The sequence below is a fragment of the Rhinolophus hipposideros genome, assembly GCF_964194185.1.
Source record: "Rhinolophus hipposideros genome assembly, chromosome: 15".
Classification (NCBI taxonomy): Eukaryota; Metazoa; Chordata; class Mammalia; order Chiroptera; family Rhinolophidae; genus Rhinolophus; species Rhinolophus hipposideros.
This window is the reverse complement of record NC_138061.1, coordinates 27094948-27113885: the sequence shown is the minus strand read 5'-3', so window position 1 is coordinate 27113885 and position 18938 is coordinate 27094948. Positions and strand designations below refer to the sequence as shown.

At 44.3% G+C, this 18938-nt stretch overlaps 1 protein-coding gene across 1 annotated transcript in view; it reads left to right on the top strand.

Moving 5' to 3' along the window:
• DNTT (DNA nucleotidylexotransferase) overlaps positions 1–18104 on the top strand; it is a gene marked incomplete at its 5' end in the record, with an annotated part of 36580 nt that extends 18476 nt beyond the window's left edge. Inside the window, 7 exons of the mRNA XM_081075413.1 lie at positions 195–266; positions 1498–1621; positions 5191–5323; positions 6403–6511; positions 10499–10744; positions 15657–15740; positions 17643–18104. Coding sequence (XP_080931539.1) covers positions 195–266; positions 1498–1621; positions 5191–5323; positions 6403–6511; positions 10499–10744; positions 15657–15740; positions 17643–17729 — 855 coding nt within the window. The 3' untranslated portion in view covers positions 17730–18104. The remainder of the gene's footprint in view (positions 1–194; positions 267–1497; positions 1622–5190; positions 5324–6402; positions 6512–10498; positions 10745–15656; positions 15741–17642) is intronic.
• Between the last annotated feature and the right edge of the window lie 834 nt (positions 18105–18938).

Here is an 18938-nt window from a genome sequence, read left to right as displayed (position 1 = left end):
AAATACAATGACCTGGGATTTTCAATATTATAGAGAAATGTCTTATTTTCTCCAGATCAGCTAGAGAAACATCCTCCACACAATGGGTGTGCATTTTATTAAAAAATCAAGCACTAGCATCTATGAATTTGAAAGTCTTGGACTGTGATTGTCCAGTATCACTAACTTAAAATATTTTTCAACTCTCCATGCAGGAAATTATTGAAGATGGACAAAGTTCTGAAGTTAAAGCTGTGTTAAATGATGAACGATATCAGTCCTTCAAAGTAAGTGTGATTTTACTTATATTTATCAAAAACAGTTTTTCAGTTAATCCTCGTTCTTATTCTAGGTAATTATATTAGTCAGCTTGGGCTGCCCTAACAAAATGCCATGGACTGGGTGGCTCAAATAACAAATATTTCTTTCCTCACAGTTCTGGAAGCTGGAACTCTGAGATCAGGGTGCCAGCCTGATTGGTTTGGGTTAGGGCTCTCTTCCTGGCTTTCAGATGGCCTTCTTCTCAATGTGCCTGCACATGAGAGTGTGCAAGCTCTCTGGTGTCTTTTTATAAATGCACTAATCCCATCTTTATTAAGGCCCTACCCTCAGGACCTCATATAAACTTAATCACTTCCCAAAGGCTCCATCTCCAAATACCATCACTGGGGGTTAGGGCTTCAGCATATTTATTTTTTGTGGAGGAGACAATTCAGTCCCTACCAGTGTCTAGGAAGCAGATGCCAACATACGTATGGGTGCTCAACCTTATTGCCATGCTGTGGTAAGATACAAATTACCTTACCTTCCAGACGTCTGTCACTCATGGGTACAAACACCATAGGGACACTAGAACCATGGGACGAAACTACCTGCTCTTAAAGAGCAAACCTGCGCTGGAAAGATCCTTGCTGCCTCCTTCTCCACTTTGAAGCAGGGTTCACTACTTCCCAGTGTTTCCTACCTTGCAGTTGCAGGAGGCAGGGACTTCTGCCAACCCCTTCAGTTCAGAAGTAATGTACAGGCCTAAAAGGTTGTGGGCAGGAGCCCAGGCTTGGAGTGCACACAGACTGGGTGTGAGTCCGGGCTCTGCCACTTACTAGTTGGGTGACGGTGGAAAATTTTTACAACCTACATGCACATCCCTCTTTAAATTCAAGGATGAATATGCAGAGCATTCGTGTGTGTAAGGGACACTTGGCAAAGGGGAGTGCCCGATAGGGCTAGCTGTTGTCACACATTGGCAGCACAGGCCATCCCACAGTCAGATTATACTGAAGTCCTATGCAGATGCCAGAGCCTGCCTCCTCATGTTTGTTTCATTTATCAGAAAAGGATCCTTCTGAAACAAAAACGTCTCTAAAAAATCACCATCACACCCACACGTTTGTCATACCCAGGAGAAACTGGGTCAGACATTTACTTACACTTTTCCTCAATCCCTTGACTTTGAAAGTATCATTTCATTGTCATAATGATTAATTTTAGAAACTAAAGGCAAGCCTTTCTCTGTTTCAGCTCTTTACTTCTGTATTTGGAGTGGGATTGAAGACATCTGAGAAATGGTTCAGGATGGGTTTCAGAACCCTGAGTAACATACGGTCAGATAAAACCCTGAAATTCACACGAATGCAGAAAGCAGGTAAATTGTTTCTCCTAAAAATCTCCCGTTGTTACCATGGGCTGGATAGGTTGCAGTAGAGCCGGAAGTCCGGTGAATTTCAACTCTAATCTTGGTGAGCTGGGTCATTTGTTTGGCCTCTTGTCATGCTATGGTTGCAAGCACACGGTTTTTTGCCATCAGACAGACCTGGATCCAACTCCTGGCTCTGGCATTCTGCAGCTCTATGACCTGAAGCAAGTTTGTTAAAATCGTAGCACCTAAGTTTCCTCCTCTATAAAAGGGAGGTAACATTGGAACTTAAGCAGGAAATAAATCAGGTAACACAGGCAAAGCCCCTAGCACTGTAACTGGCACAGAGCAAATACGCTCTTCTCGGGGGCTGTTGTCATCCCTTCATCCAGTTGTCGAACCAGGTTGCACTGTTGATCTGGTTCTGACTGAGCCGATCCTTCTAGACATCTGGGTCCCAGTTGGGTAAGAGGCGTGGGTGAGGAGCAAAGGGCAGAAAGATGATATGGAGGACGGGGGAGTAAAGAATATTTGAACAAACTAGAGTTGTTGCCCGGCACAAGTATGGATCTGCTTTAGAAACTGTAAAACATCAGGACATAAAGAGAAATGGTGAAAATCTAGATACAGGATTGCTCTACCCAACCAGACTCTTTAACCTGAGAAGAAACTACTATGTTGACACAAGTATCTGAAAGCCAGAGGGGGGGCAAATGGGGGGTGGGGGGCGTTCCCAGAGGTTGAAGGTGGCTTGGTCACTTCCATTTATGGAGGGTCCTTATAAACTTTTTTTACAATGAAGAAATGGTAATACAGGGTCAAAAAAATTGTACGTGTTTTAAACATTTACTTTTAACATGCAATAGAAATATGATAAAATTGGGGTTTGAAAGGGAGTCACAACCACCCCAGTCCTGAGCACCAGGGCTCTGAGTTGCAAAGAAAGATGAGTCATCAACATTTTTAATGATGTTGAAGGAAGGGAATCTTCTACAAGAGGAAACCAGGAAGAGAAAAAAACAAAAGTTGTCTTCTGCTTAAGTTATGAAAAGAAACAAGCAACAGGAGAGGAAACAAATCAAATCTTGGTGGTTTGCACTAATGCTGCTATAGGAGACCCCTATTCATCTTTCACAAAGTTGCTAACCTCTGAGAGATGGCGAAAAAGCTTTATAAGATACCACATAAGAAATAAAAGAATCTAAAAAAGAAAAACAGTATTTATATTCTGGAAAGTATACCAACCAGCTCTAGAGATGAAATTTATGTAACTTTACTAACGATTGTTACCCCAACAAACTTAAATTAAAATAAAATAAAAATAAAAAGAAATTTATGTAAGTACTAAATATAAGTAATAAGTGGCTTGGAATGATAGTAAGGACTTTCAACACATAGAGAGAAATTTGGGGGAGGCAATGAGTGGGTGTTTGACTTAGATGAAAAACCCTTATCAAATGACACCAAATGCTCTCAAGATCTAAATAACTTCCAATTCCCCAGCTTTATAAACTGGAATTTTCTCTTCCTCTTCAGCTCTTTGAGCCCACTGAGTGAAGCAGCTCGCTTAATCAATTAGTGATCACCATCAGACTGTTTAAGAGTCTTGTTTTATGCAGAATTCTAGGAATGCCTTCTTATCATAGCTTAAAAGCTCTGGCTGTATGTATTCCGTTAGCTGCACTGCAATGAATGGCATTGTCAATGGAAATAGTTTAGATTACTGCCAAGGGTAAACTAATTGAACACATTTAAAGTATGATCCATGGGTCAGATGGAAAACCTGATTCAGTTTTACTTAAAATTGCATTTGGTTTAGTTCCCTGAGAATTCACATGCCACATTGGCCTTGACCAGTCAATGCCTGAAATATAATAGCACACATATAACATTACACAGTGTAATAAGTTTCTGGTAATAAGTTAACCTCCCCAACCATACCAAAAGGAAGTTACTTTCCTGGGTGTCAACAAATTATTGTAGTCTCTCCATGTCCCGACCTGATATCTGCACATTTTATTTAAAAAAATTGTGAACCATGACTCTTGGGTTACATACATCCTGAGTAATCAAAGGAATTGTATGATTACCACGTAAGTTGTACTTTGAATGTCAGTCATGATGAAAAATTCGGTCTCAATAAAAAGCTTAATGGAGCATTGCTGTTTATTTTTTTCCACACATTAATGAATTATGTATTTAATTTTATTAAATTGATATTTTTACTGCAGTAAGAACACTTAACATGAGATCTACCTTCTTGGAAATTTCTTCCCCATTGGTACCATAACTATTTATCCATTTCCTGTTGATGGACATTTGAGTTATTTCCAGTTTTCAGTTATTATGAAAAAAGAAAAGGTGTTAGGAATATTGTTGTACCAGTGAATATATGTCCTCACCTCCCTCCTGCATATACATAGGAGTGAAATTGCTGAATCAGAGGAAAATAGCTATTTATTTAGTGCTAGTAGATACTATCTAACAGTTTTCCAAAGTGGTTGAACCGCTTTACACTCCCGTTAGCACTGTATGAGATTTTCAGTTGTTCCACATCCTCATTCATACTTGCTATTGACAGTCTTTTCTGTTTTGTCCATTCTGGTGTACAAATAGTGTTATCTTATTGTAGTTTTAGTTTGCATTTTTCTAGTGACCTTTTCAAGTGCTTCTTGGCTAATTCCTCATCCAAGAGGTGCCTGTTCAAGTCTTTTCCCTTTTTAAAAGTGTGTTATTTTGTCTTTCACTTATTGACTTGTAGGAGTTAGTTTATGTTCTGGATGTAAATCCTTGGGCCGACAGATGAAATTCAAGTATCTTCTCCCAGTCTGTAGATTGCTTCTTCACGTGCTTAATAATATCCTGGGATGAGCCAAGTTCTCATATTTAATGAAATCCAAATTATCAATCTTTTTGTTATAGTGGTTTTTTTCACTCTGTTTTAGAGAAATTTGCTAACCCACAAGATTATTAGGATATTTTCCTGTTTTTCCTTCAGAAGCCTGATTCTTTTAAACCTTTGCATTTAGGCCTTTGATCCACATCACATGAATTAACAAATTTTAAGTGTACAATAGAATGTCGTTAATGACAGGCACAGTGATGTACAACAGATCTCTAGAAGGCAAACCTATCCTCTTCCTGTTCTTGAATTCTTTAATTCAATTATCGCTTCCAATCCTGAACCTTCCCATCCCTCTTTATGCTTGTAGGAGTTAGTTTATGTTCTGTTTATGCACTGTCTTCTTTAAATAATAGGGCACAGCTTATTGGTCAGGAGAGCTGGTACTTCAATAGGAAGTCAGAGCTGAACAGCTTGGTTTCTACAGGGATATAAAATATTGTCTCTTTCTTAGTCAGGAAATTGTAAGACTTTCCATCAGAAAGCAAAGAGCCATTGTTACCATTAGAAGTTCACAACCAGGAGAGCAGAAATAAGTGGTCTCTGTGCAACTGTTTGGAGTTGATGCCCGTGGCCATGTTAGCTCCGGGTGGGGGCAGAATCCCACCCCGCTGAGGGCTGGTTGTTTCACACAAGATATGTCACTCTCTCCACTGACGTGTCCAATGCCTCTCAGGATTCCTCTATTACGAAGACCTTGTCAGCTGTGTGACCAGGGCAGAAGCAGAAGCGGTCAGTGTGCTGGTTAAAGAGGCTGTCTGGACATTTCTGCCGGATGCCTTCATCACCATGACAGGAGGGTTCCGGAGGTAAATAAGGGCGGCTGCTTCTGTCTCCCCTGCTCTAACCCCTTCAGTGGTTCCCCATGTTCAGAGTTCAGTTCTGAACATGGCACAAAACGCCTGGGGTGGTCTGGCGCCAGCCTCTCTCTGAACCTCATGTTTCACTCCAGCAATTCTAAATGGCTGTCATTCTGCACACACGAAGCTGTGTCTTGCCTCTATGACCTTGCTGTCAGACCCTTCTGTTTGTACTGGCTGTCCTCAGATCGTCACCTGGCTGATTTCTCCTTTGTCCTTTAAGACTCAATTCAGAGGCCACCTCCTCCAGAAAGCCTTCCTTGACTCCCTCATCCCCATGCTGGGCTAGGCACCCTCCTCAGTGCTTTCTGGACAGCTGCCCAGTAGTTTGTTTGTATGCGTGCTTTCCCCAAGTTTTTAGAGCTTAGTGCTCCATGAGGACCAGTGCAGGGTGCCTGGAACAAAGTAGGCACTCAAGAAATATTGGTTGAGTGAATGAATGAATGAACTCTTCACAGAGATATTTGCTATTGGATATCAAAGCCTCCATTTCAGAAAGAGACTCCTTCCCTCCCATACCCTCCCCTAATTTTCCCTGTAGCCATCTTACATGGTGGTTGTTGGCTGTTCTGGCAAGCGGGATTGGAGGTGAGGAAGAAAATTAGAAGAGAAGATCAACTCTAAGAAAATGCCCTTAATTTATGTCATAATTCCAAGAGCCCTATCTTATGTTATATGAATATAGTTCTTGGTTTGCTTGTTGTCATACTTGTCTGTGTGTGGAGAAAGGGAAGGTGCATGTGTGAGGGTATAGAAGAAATAATCTTTGTCATTTTTTATCCAAGTGATCATATACATATTATGCATGGTTTTTTATTTTTTCTGTGTCATGTATCTATTTTGCAAGGAATAGAGTTGTGCAACCAAAGATATTTTGTTTTAACAAAAATGTCATGAGCATTTTGTGTTGCAAACCTGAAGGATATAAAGGCATATAAACAAAGGTGACTTTTAAAAGTTAAGAGCTAAAAATCCAATTTATTTCCATTTTATGCTGTATTGTTGTTGTTGTTGTTGTTTTTAATCAGGGGTAAGAAGATTGGGCATGATGTAGATTTTTTAATTACCAGCCCAGAATCAACAGAGGAAGAAGAACAACAACTTTTACATAAAGTGATAAACTTATGGGAAAGGAAGGTAAGAAGAAAAATCAAAAGTAGATGTTTGGACACTCAACCATTATATTAATACTATTGAATTTTACATTATTTGCCTCATAATTACATAATGACCACCTAATGGATTCTCAATTATTTGCAACAGATATCACAATGTCAGCTGACACACAATGAGATGTACCCACTTTGGGTCCTGGCATCCATGTTACGGATATGTACCTTGTTTAAACACCCTTGTCCTATTACTGAAGGGGCCGAGTTGGTTTTGTCTCTGTGTTGAATATGCAGAGGCATTAAACCTCTAAACAAAATGAAAAGCATGTGCTGTGAAGACCTGAGAAGTGCAAGAAGAGGCAGAGCAAGTGTAAGGGTCAGGCAGGAGGGCTAAGACTGGGATAAAATCAGTCTAAGAGGTGGGGCTGGCACACTGAACTCTACGCTGGTCAGTGACCACTTTCACCTTGTGCTGAGATGGGAAGAAGGAAACTAAGGAGGGCAACTTGGGCCCAGCAGAGGTCATGGCTCAGGGCCCCCCATCCACTGAGGAGATCAGATTTGCCACAAGCCGCCTATCACCCACTGGAGGAAGCAAAGGATGACCCTGCAGCCAGAGCCACCAGAAGGGTCCTGACCCCTGCAAGACTCTAGTGAGAGCTCCACTTCCTAAAGAGACCAGAGGGCTCTACCCAGGGACCCGGAGGAGCCTGGGGCTGGGGTTTTTCCGGCACAGCCTTATCCTCCCTGACTGATGCAGTTTCTGCTGGGGGTAGACCAGGCTCCTTGATATGCCAGAGAGAGAAGCCCTCAGATAAAGTGAAAATAAGAGTTAGACACACACAACTCTGGAACAAGGAGCACCAGAAATGAAGACCCAACTTTGGAACTAAGCGCAAAGTCACCTGTGAGGCCATCCAAAGCCCTCTCTGTCCCTCTCAGAAGAGGGAACCCAGGGTGACCAGGGGCCCTGGGAGTGAATGTAATAGGCCAAGCCAGGGGAAGGCAGAACGAGGAAGCGTCAGCTACACCTGCGTGTGCCCCACTAGCAGGAAAAATGAAAAAATTCTTATGGATAGACAGCACGACTCAGGGACCCTGCTGGCTGAGGCTTGGGTGGAGAAGGTGCTGCCTCTCTCCCCACCCCAGGGCTCCTGCGAGACCTTGGCTTGACCTTGGTTTACAGGCACCCTCCTCTGAGACTGTGCAGCCCAAGACAGGGATGGGGTGGGGACATAGTGACAGGAGCCTTCTTTCCACTGGTCTTACCTCAGTTTTGAGGCATACTGCTGGTCCCCGAGCAAAGAAATAGGCAGGCACCAATGGAGGCTGACATGAAACACGTGGGTTTTAGATTTGGAATTTTAAAAACACAACCCTGCCATTTACTGGCTGTATGACCTAGGGTGCTTACTTAATCTTTCCAAGCTTCTCTTTCCTCACCTGTAGAACAGGGATAACAAACCTTTCCCATTCTGTTAACGGGGAGGATTAACTGACAGAATGAGACGAAGCACTTGGCCCCATGCCTGACACATGCCTAATAAATGGTGGCTGATATCATGATCTCTCATGCACACTTATTTCTTGAACTCTGCTAGAGAGCCAGGTCCTGTGTCAGGTGAGGTGACCCAGGAGAGAGGAGGTGCAGGCGCTCATCCTCTCTCGTGGACAAACAGGGCCTCAGGGAGGAAACGCCCTGGGGGAGTTGGTGTCCCAGCTCTGCTTGCACCCCTGTAGCCCCAGGCCGGGCCCTCAACACCTCAGTTGTGAAACCAGCACACGAGTTCTTCACTTTTGACTTCTACCTCCACTCACTCCTAACGCCTTCCCTGCTTACCCAAAACTGCCCTTTCCAGATTATCATTACATCCCGCACAAGCACACGTGTGTACCTACTCATACACATCCAATGTTTTAAAACACCTGCAGAGCAGAGTGAACAGCCCATAGGGATTGGTGTGGGCCGCCTAGCACATGACTCTAAATGTGATTCTAGTAGGAGACCTCGTGGTCAGGGGTGGGAGAAAGAGGGAAAAGAGCTTAGAAATGATCTCTGGGCGAGGTCTCCATCCCAAAGACTCCATTAGCTTGAATCTCACTGGCCACCAGCAATTCAATCCAAACAGGGGAGGGCTGACTATGTGTGGTTTGGGTTCACACCCCGTGAGTGGGACCTTGGTACAGGGCCCCTGACTCTTCCCTGTGGCCACATCCCCAGTTTATGGAACTGCTGAGTGATTGACAATATTGATAATCATTAGAGAGCAAAGAATATTTTTGTGTTGAAAAATGGATTTGACTTTGAGTGGGGAATGCAGAGTCTTCTGAGAAAGTGTTGGAGGGAATTGAAGCCATAGAGTGGGTGATCCTATCAAATCGGCCTCGAGCTGCAGCCTTGCCGCCCTCCCTGCTCGGGTGGAGGGAGACTGAGACTAAGTGCCAGGCAATGGAGCCTCCTTCTTCGTGAGAGGGGAAGCTAAGAGCCAAACACATGTCTCCTGCCCCATGTCATCCACGCTGAGAGCTTGTCCCGCTGGGGAGGGAGGAAGCAAGGAGCAGGGAAATGCCTCCCTCCTTGCCAGGAGTCCCTCAATTTCCAGTAGAAAAAGAAGACCACGCTGATGTAAAATCCAGTCCACTTGTGGGTATTGATGAGGAAGCTAGAGCCCAAACCTTCAAGAGTTTTCAAAGAAGGAGAGAAGTTACCTAAAGAGAATGGGGGGCAACAAGGAAGGAAACTGTAGGAAATAGAGATGCCCTGCAGACAGCCCAGGCCAGAGAGCGGAGGCGACCACAGGGGTTGAGTGTGTGTTTGACAACTGTGCCCTTTGCAGACAGAACTGCCTGAATGTGCAGACAGGAGCACGCCATTCAAGGAATGCACCAGTAGTACCCTGCAAAACTCAACGCAATCCCCTAGCAAAGCTAGCTCCCTGCCTATTCCAGCCAGAGCATCACCACCATGTGGAGAGAGTGCAAACACTGTTAGAAAGCCAGCTTTGTGGATCTTTTTTGTGGGGGTATGGTAAGGGGGAGGTGTTTTTGCAAATCTGGCTCCAAAGTGAGACTTGTTAATAGTTTAATAGCTCACTTTTCAGGTGTACATAATTCAAACTTACACAAAGGCTGCTGTAGTGTACTAATTTTAGTAAGTTTCATTAAAAAGTGGAATTGTGTTTTCCCGAGTGGGTTATTAGATTTAGCCATAGCAATATCTGTCACCTCCCCCAGAGGCTCTTCCTGACATCATGCTCCTCCCCCCCTTCAAATGGTGTCTGTTCTTCCTGACACCTTTCCTGGGGGACACAGTGAAGGGTGAAGAGCTCCTTCTTTGAGATCAGCAAAAGGAACGGTACCCCTCCTCAAAGCGTTAGGTTGAATTGAAACAATGTCTCACTGCAGAAGAAATGTAAAGCATTTCTAATAATAATAAACTGAACCAGTCATGTCCAAAGCGTGGTCCTTAGACCAGCATCACCTGGGAACCTGTTAGAAATGCACATTCTCCCCCCGCCCCGCCATCTCTCCCCTCCACTGAATAGCTCTGGGGACAGGGCCCTGCAAACTCTGCTGTAAACAAACTTTCCAAACTGCCTCTGATGATAGAATTTGAGAACATGTAAAGAATACATGATAACAAATCTCACTCCCTAATAGCTACGATTGAATTATTCTGAGGCTATTTGCTCTGTTAGTTGCCACTCAGATTTAGCTGTTAATTGCATGTTTCTGCTTCTCCCTACTGTACATCTGCCCTGTGCCACGAGGAATCCCCCCTGAGCAGGTAAATTGGAGGATGGCAACTTACTGGACACATCTTGGAATCACTAGTTAACTTGGAATCACCAGTTATAAAGTTAACTTTCTAATGAGGCAATGTTAAAGAGATGAGGCTAGTTGCGAGCACGGGCCTGCCATCGGAGCTTGGACGTAGAATCTCCCGCAGGCTCCCTATCCATGGACCCTATCCAGCGGGGACTCTTCCTCATGGCTTTCTGTTTGTTTTCAGGGATTGCTTTTATACTATGACCTTATGGAGTCCACATTTGAAAAGTTCAAGTTGCCTAGCAGGAAAGTGGATGCTTTAGATCATTTCCAAAAATGCTTTCTGATTTTAAAATTGCACCATCAGCGAGTAGACAGTGGCAAGTCCGGCCAGCAGGAAGGAAAGACCTGGAAGGCCATCCGTGTGGACCTGGTCATGTGCCCCTACGAGTGCCGTGCCTATGCTCTGCTGGGCTGGACTGGCTCTCGGGTAAGTGCTACCTGGATCAGTGGGACAGCGGCCTAGAGGAGTGACAATGGCCTGGAGGCGGGGTGACAGGGAGTGGATCAGTGCCCAGGAACCTCTAAATCGAGCATTCCACCTGCACATGGTCAAGTGTGACAAATTAATTTAGAACAGTCAGTCTCAAAGTGTGGTCCCCTAACCAGCAGCATCAGCTTTACCTGGGAAGAGGTTATACGTGTAAATTCTCCACCCCACCCAGACCTACTGAACCAGAAACTCTGGAGGTGAAGCCCAGCAATGTGTATTTCAAAAAGCCCTCCAGGTGATTCGGATGCAGCTGAAGTGAGAGAACCGTTGAAGTAGAGAAAGCATCACGCTGGCTAAGAGCACAGGTTTGGCCATACCAGACCCAGTTACACGTCCCTGCATTGCCTCTTGCCAGCTGGATGATCCAGGACCAGTTCCCTATGTCTTTTAAATTTTGTTTTCCCATCAGGAAAGTGAGGGTGATGACCTCAGCTACCTCCCCAGGCTTCAGGGACTCAATGAGATGAAGCCGGCCGGGCCCTCAGCACATACCAGGCCCTTAGACGGTCAGTGCTGGCCAGATGGCAGCTCCCAGCTCCAGTCATGTTACAGTCACAGAGATGGCGCCCCTGATTTGAATCTCATTAGTGTGCCCTCCATTCCTCCGAACTAAGCTGCCCCATACTATTTCACCATACTATTTCACCAGTATCCCAAAGCAGCTGGCTGTTGCTCTAAAAGAAATGAGTCCTTGGAGGGTTTTATATGGATGAATGACATAACACAAAGTAATTGTCCTCAACCTTGGGTTCAATGTCATGTGTCTTTGCTTTGGGGCCGGAATTATTTCAGCACAGCATGTTAGCACCAGAATTTCTAACCCTAATCAAAAATATTGGCTGGCATCTTTTATTCATAAAAACTGGAAAAGCCAATGAAGCAATATGTCATAAATGCTGTTTGTTTGACAGACATAAATCTTTGGGAATGTAGAGTCTGTTGAGAAAAGGGAAAGTTCCAAAAAGAAGTCCAAGGTTATACAAGCTCATGCCAGTTAGGAATCACTGGCAGAAATGGTTGCCCTTTGTCCATTTTATTTTTAACACAGGTATATTTTCAGCCCATTTTAGTCTCTTCTCTGAGTTCTCTGAATTTACTGCCATTGGTTCTGTGAGCACTGACAGAACACTAAGCTCTGCCACTGTTTAGCTAAGTGACTTTAAACAAATTATTTAACCTCTTCAAGCCCAGTTTCTCCATCTGTATTATGGATAACAGTGCTGCCCACATCCTAATGTTGCCCTTGAGTTAAGTGAGATGCTGCATGTGTTTAAATGTGGTAAGGGCTCAGCAAATGGTAGCTACTTGTGTTATTATCTTTAGGCCCCCACTTACCTGACCACTGAATGTGGTGTGTTTTGTCCCCGGTGGATACATATGGGTGGGTGACCAGGATTAGGTCTAGTCTAAAATTTTGTAGGTGAGAAATTCAATTTTACCTTTTTACCCAAAGATTTCAGGGCCTGGAAAATGTTCTCAAGACAAATTCAAGTCATCCATGAATCTCACCTCAGCTTGGGGTCATTCATTTACCAAGTTGTCTGATTGCTAAGCTGACTAAGCTCCCTTGGGATCTTTGTAGCCTAAGGATTTCCTGAGCAGCGTATGTACGTCCATAGGGACACATTAAACTGAGATTTTTTTCTAGAGCCATTCAGGTACGGTGCAACTTCTGGACTGGGCAATCAATAGTTAAAAACCAAAGGAAATTTCTATTTTCCTCTGAATCATGTTTCTTCAAAATAGATCTGCTTAATTTGTCAACATGACTTGATTTGCCAAGATTCCTTCAAGAGGATTGTCCATGTTTTGTGTCAGGTGTTGGGAGAAAACATGGCCTCTCCATTGGAAACACATAGATGACTCATTCGCAAGGAGCCTGGGCTAACCCAGACCCATTAGTAACTCAAATGGCATCCCTTCACCAACTTTAAAGAGCATCTCTTCCTTAAGATAACTTTCTGTCATTTTCCAGAAAATTGTCATAATACACATGCATTTCTGCAAAGACTACAAATGTTTTTGGCACCCTCTAGAGTTTTCACAGTGCATGTCGTGCAGGGTGTCCTGTGGGGTCTCTGGTCCCGTTCCCCACATAACACAGGACATGGTGAGGCCAAAAAGGAACACCCATGTTCATGCGGGACCAGAGACCCCCCATGACACCCTGCATGACATGCATAGATAGGGGAGTCACACCACTATACTCTCGCTGGAGGTGGGGTTGGAGACACAGGAAGCAGGAGCCACAGGATCCACAACCCGCCATCCGCTTCTCTGCCAACCAACCTCACTTGCTAGCTGCAATCCGCAATCCACAATCCGCCTCGTTTGCTAGTGTAGCCACCGCAGTTGTATCAGTGGCTAATGGCTAACCGGTCACAGCTGATGGCCAACTAGTCACAGCTAATGGCCATCTACTCCCCGAGCCAGCACCTTTCCACGTGAGGCCGAGGGCCTCGAAACTGCTCTCTGGGACTCCGTCCCCACAGTAGACGACTTGCACAACTGTATGCAGTAACCCTCTGAAATTTGTTGTGACTAATGATACAGCCAGACTGTAGTACCATCGCCCCTGCTTGATGTTCAGCTTTCTTCTTCATCTGAAACATAAGACAACATGCTTGCCATGCCTATCTCACAGGGTTGCTGGGAGAAACTAGAGGTTTTAGGGCAGAAGGCAGGACTAAGTCTGAGTCCTAGCTCTATCATCAGCTATGTGGCCTCTGGTAAATTACTTAGGCTCTCTGGGTCTCCTTTCATCATCTGAAAAATGGGGCTAATAACAGTGCTAACTTCACGGGATTATAATGAGAATTATATGAGACAGTGTTTTCATCTGAGCACAATTTTGAGTTCAGTCTTGTACTTAAAAGTGTTCTTCAAGAGGTGATGTTAAGCTCTTTTAGAAGCAGTTAAGTACTAGCCATAACAGAGCATGTCAGAAAATTAATATAAAGTAAGAACTCTGTCCAGTGTTAGGCACAGAGTAAACTGCCCATAAATGTTAGCTAGGATATCATTACCCGGATGATTGCCACAACCTTCCTAACTGGTCTCCCTGCTTCTGCCCTGCCCTCAGCGAGGCGACCCTGTTACAATGTAAATCAGGTCAGGTCACTGCCTTGTTCGAAACCTTGCAGGGGCTCCCCATTTAACTGAGAGGAAATGCTGCAGGTCTTACAGTGGCTCGCAAGGCCCTGCATGATCTCCACACCCCTTTATTTCTGTGAACTCCTCTCCTACTGCTCTCTTCCTAAGGCCTCTGTTCTAGCGGTTCCCTCTGCCTGGAGTGCTCTTCCCCCAGAATCCACGTGGCTAACTCCTTCACCTCCTTCAAGTCTTTGCTCAAACCCCACCTTCTCAATGAGGCGTGTCCTGTGCCCAGCACTTACCTGTTTTAACATATCTTATAATTTATTTATCCTGTTGCTGTGTCCTATCTGTGTCCCCTGCTCAGTCCAAGCCCCATCAGGGCTTGGACATCATTGTTTTGTTCACAGTTATATTCCAAGCACCCAGAATATACCTGGCACATAGTAGATGTTCAATAAATATTTGTTGAGTAAATATTATTACTCTGCCAATGAATGACATCGTTATAATTCCTAACAGACTATGGGAAAATGCCCCTGAGGTTTTAGCAGAGGAGTCCAGGAATATACCTCTCCCCACACAGAACTGGGGAGCCTCTCACTGCGCCCCCAGTCCCTCTTTCTCCCGCGCCCCCCACACACAGTGTGAGCAGCCATTGTTCTGAGTGCTGGGAGAAGTGGCCCAGGCTGGGGAGGAGGCCCTGTGCTAAGCACCACTCCACTTTCACAGATCAGCAACTACAGCACCCAGAATCTGCTTCACCTCAATTCTTTCGCAACCCTGGCTTCCCCTCCGCCGCATTGTAAAGGACTTCTGGTTGGAAAGTCTGTCTTCTCACACACTCAGGTGATGGTCTAGAAGGGCAGTTCCCGGCCTCAGCCAGCTTTCCTGTAATACTAGGAAATGGTTCCTTGCCACTAGAGGGCGCAACTATTCCATACTTTCTTCCCACATGGAAAGGCCAGTATTTCTACATCTACGCTTCTCTCAGGAAAATTAACCTCCATGACAACTTCATTTATTGTCCTCCTTTTCCAAGTACTTCCTGTCCTCTAGCTTGGGTTTCGGCTTTTGCTGCGGGCAGCCTCAGAGTCCTCGCCTGATCATAGGAGATGCTCTTCTGGGGCAGGTGGTAGGGCAGGTGGCTCAGACCATCCGTTTTAAAGAATGTCATATGAGAAGATGTTAGAGCCAGAGGTGACTTTACTCAGGCGCTTCATCCATTCGCCCGTTTAAACAGCCAAGGTTCAGAGAGGCTGGGTGACTTGCCAAGAGATTCACAGCCAGATAGGGACAAAATCCGGGCTGGAATCTGGGTCTCCTGACTCCTTATCCTCTTTGACAATAATGATATTCCAAACTATTATTTATCCAGCATTTACTCTGGACCAGATGTTATTCTGGACGTAATCCTCACAATATTTATTTATTCATTCAACAAACATTTGCCAGCCATCTTACATGTGCCACGCATATTTGAAGAGGAATATAGTTATGAACCAAACAAATCAGATTCCTGATTTCAGCGTTTACATTCTAGTGTGTGCGTGTGAGCACAGAGCTCTGTCATCGTAGAGCTTTGCCCTGAAGGAGAAAATCGCTTTGAGAACGTTTAGGGGAGTTTAATTCCATTTAGTGGAGTGTTTAAAGTTGAGATAGATATTTCATTATAGGGATTTAGATATCTCTAAACACATAATACTGAAGACATTCTGGACCAGATGATAACTTATTTTAATTATCTCTTGTCCAGCAGTTTGAGAGAGACCTCCGACGCTATGCCACGCACGAGCGGAAGATGATACTGGATAACCATGCTTTATATGACAAGACCAAGGTAGAGTTGTCACCCTGCGATGGGCTCATTCCCAAGTCTGGCTCCTTTAGCACTTTCTCTGTAGTGTCCAGGTTCAATTTCCTTTGCCCTGAGTGTCCTGTTTCTCTCAACACAGCTGAGAGAAGTTGGAAAGATTCTGACGAGAGCACAGCCCCCACCTGGCCCAGAATGCACCTCAGGGGCATTGGGCTCAAAGATGATGAGCTCATAGGGCCCGCAGAACCAGTCCCAGCAGTGAACATTAATTGAGTTTGGTATATCTTTAGTGTTTGCAATGAATAACTCCAAAGAAAACCAAAGATCCCCCCAAATCACAAATACCACTCAAGCACGCCTCAAATGCAGTGGGTGGTAGCATTTTGAGTGAATAGCATGTCATTAATGAGAGTCTGTTGCAAGAAGGAGAACAACAGAACTGCCCTGGGATGTAGCTGAGTGGTCAGCTACGCTCACTCACCAGCCATGTGACTCATTGGGCGTGCTAGCCTTGCAGTGGTCACAATTCAAATTCATGAGCCAGCAAAATGATAAATTACTGTATGAATTATGAAGAGTTAAATATTCCATGGTTAAATCCACAAGTACCAAGGTCTACTGTTCTTACAGTGGTCAAGGACACTAAGCTCTAAGAGCAAAGGAGACATAAAATAGCTAAAATAGTTTCTGCCCTCCAGGAGCTTATAGTCTAAATAAGGTGTATTTAGTTAATACTGTCTCAGTTACAAGTGTCAGAAACCCAATCCAAAACGGCATAGGCAAAAAAGGGGGAATTTGGCTTATACACTGCAGCATCCAAGGTAATATTTACTTCAGGTGTTGCTGTCTCCAAGCGCTCAGGCAGGTTTGCCTCAGTGTTGGTTTCATTCTTAGGCAGGGTTTTCCCATGAGTCCCATCCTTTCAGCTTAGCTACCCCAACAGAGAAGAGCCCCTTTCCTAGTAGTTCCAGCAAGAGTCCTAGCTGATGCTCATTGGGCAGGCCTGGGCTATGTGCCCATCCGTGAACCCATTACTGTGGCTCTGATTGGCCAGGCTTGGATTGTGTGCCCCTCCCTGGAGGTATGACCAACCCCACCTGACCCTCATGGCCTGGGAGTAGGGAAGGAGGGTTTTCCAAAGAAAAATCAAGGTGCTGCTGTCAAAAGCGAGGGCTGTGAATACCAGCAGGAATGCGTCAGATGTCAAGCGTGTGAGTGGAGCATGTGAGTAGAGGCAAATTCATATAACCTTACCTAGGAATACTTACAGATTGACATAGAATAAATAGTTCATCATAAGCAAGTGTCTCCTCGTGCCCAACACTGTGCTATAGACAAGAAGGGATGGAGGAGAAGTGGTGCTTGGTCTTAAAGAGATCACGTGGTGGGAGCCTGGTGGAGGTGAGGGCAGGTGTGGAAGGCCAGGAGGAAAACCGAACACCTACAAGTATCCTGTAATTGCCACTCCCCGTTACCTAGAGCAGCAGTATTTAATTCTGATTGCACATTAGAATTACCCAGAGCTTTTAAATAGATCGATAACAAGAACTCTCCTGAGATTCTGATTTCATTAGACTGGAGTATAGCTCAAGCTTCAATGTTTTTTAAAAAACTTCTTCAAGTGGTTCTAATGAGCAAGTGTGGTTAAGAACTACAGACCCATAGGAAAAACACCAAGTGCCTTTAGCTGAATATGTAAGGCTATCATAATTTTACCTTAATTTATTAAGTGATATACTTTGGGGTGGGAAAATATGAAAATTACAGAAGCCAGTTAAGAAGGGCTTTTATGCTCAGAAGAAGGAATTATGTTTTGGCAATAATTCATTCTGACAAGACAGGTTTACAAGTAAAACTTTCACTATGTCAGCACTGAGATGGTTAACAAAAGTATCTGAAAGCACGTATTTCTTGTTATGCTTTCAGAGGATATTTCTCAAAGCAGAAAGTGAAGAAGAAATTTTTGCACACCTGGGATTGGATTACATTGACCCATGGGAAAGGAATGCCTAGAAAGAGTTACCAACATTGTTTTCTGTTTTTTTTTTTTGTTATTGTTGTTGTTGTTGTTGTTCTTTTTTCAGGTTAAATAAATTAGGCTTCATAATATAGTGAAAGATGCCTTAGAAAGCTGGGGATTCTTTAAGTCATACTGAAATGCAGATTGCTTCTAGAAATAAATAGTTTTTGAAACATGACCAGGCACCATCTGGTAATGGGTTATGCTCTAATAGGCCATTTGTACAACTGTTGCTTAGAATTCACAATGCATGCTGCCATAGAAACTGTGTTGTAATTGGTGGCTCCTCTCCAGGGAAGCTCATCAAAGCCCACTTTGCCCATAGTGTAGCTGAAATACTGTGTAGTTCCAATAAAAATAGGAAGACACAAGATGGTGGAGTCTTCATTTTTTCACTCAAATATTGTAAAATACTCTTAAATAAAAATGTAACAAAATGGAAAAATAAAGTTTAAGATTTATCTCAAGGGGAAAAACAGATGTCATAAGATCAGCAATTCCGAGGCAAGAATCACGGAACGAGGTGGTCAGAACTTGATGTCTGAAATCCAGATCTCTCCATTATATTAGCCTCTCTCCAAGAGAGGACTGGAAAACAAGGGAAGAAAAATGAACAACAAAATGACAATGCCAGAGATAAATGGCTGGTTAGCCTAACAGGTAGCCTAACAGCGACCTGGTGGGGAAGATGGACAATACAGGCTTAGAAACAATAGAGAGAGCCCTGTGGACCGGGAGGCCAGGAAGCCTACCAGAGGAGGAAGGATCCCAGCAGGTGTGAAAGGATGGGAGGATCTGGAGCACACCTTTCTTTGCTCTAGGCTGGAACTTTATCGATTAGGTTGGTGAGTAGTGCAACTCAGCCTTACCCAGTGCCTCTTGCTTTGGGAGCAGAGCGCCCTCTGGTGACAAACAGGAGAACCTTTGAGGACAAGTATTATACAACATGATTAAGGCATATCACGTAAGGCCAAGAATATTGAGCAGGGCCTTGGAGACCTTCTAGTCCATCCCCCTCGTTCAACGGAAGACAAACCAAGGTCTAAAGAGAGGCACCGGCCTGCCCAACACTACACAGTTAATGCCAGAGCTTTTGCTGATTCAGCAGAGGATATGCATTTGGGCTGGGTTCCCCTAATTGCTAGCTGTGTGGCCTTGGGCAAGTTACCTAACCACTCTGAGCCTCGATTTCCTCTTTTGCG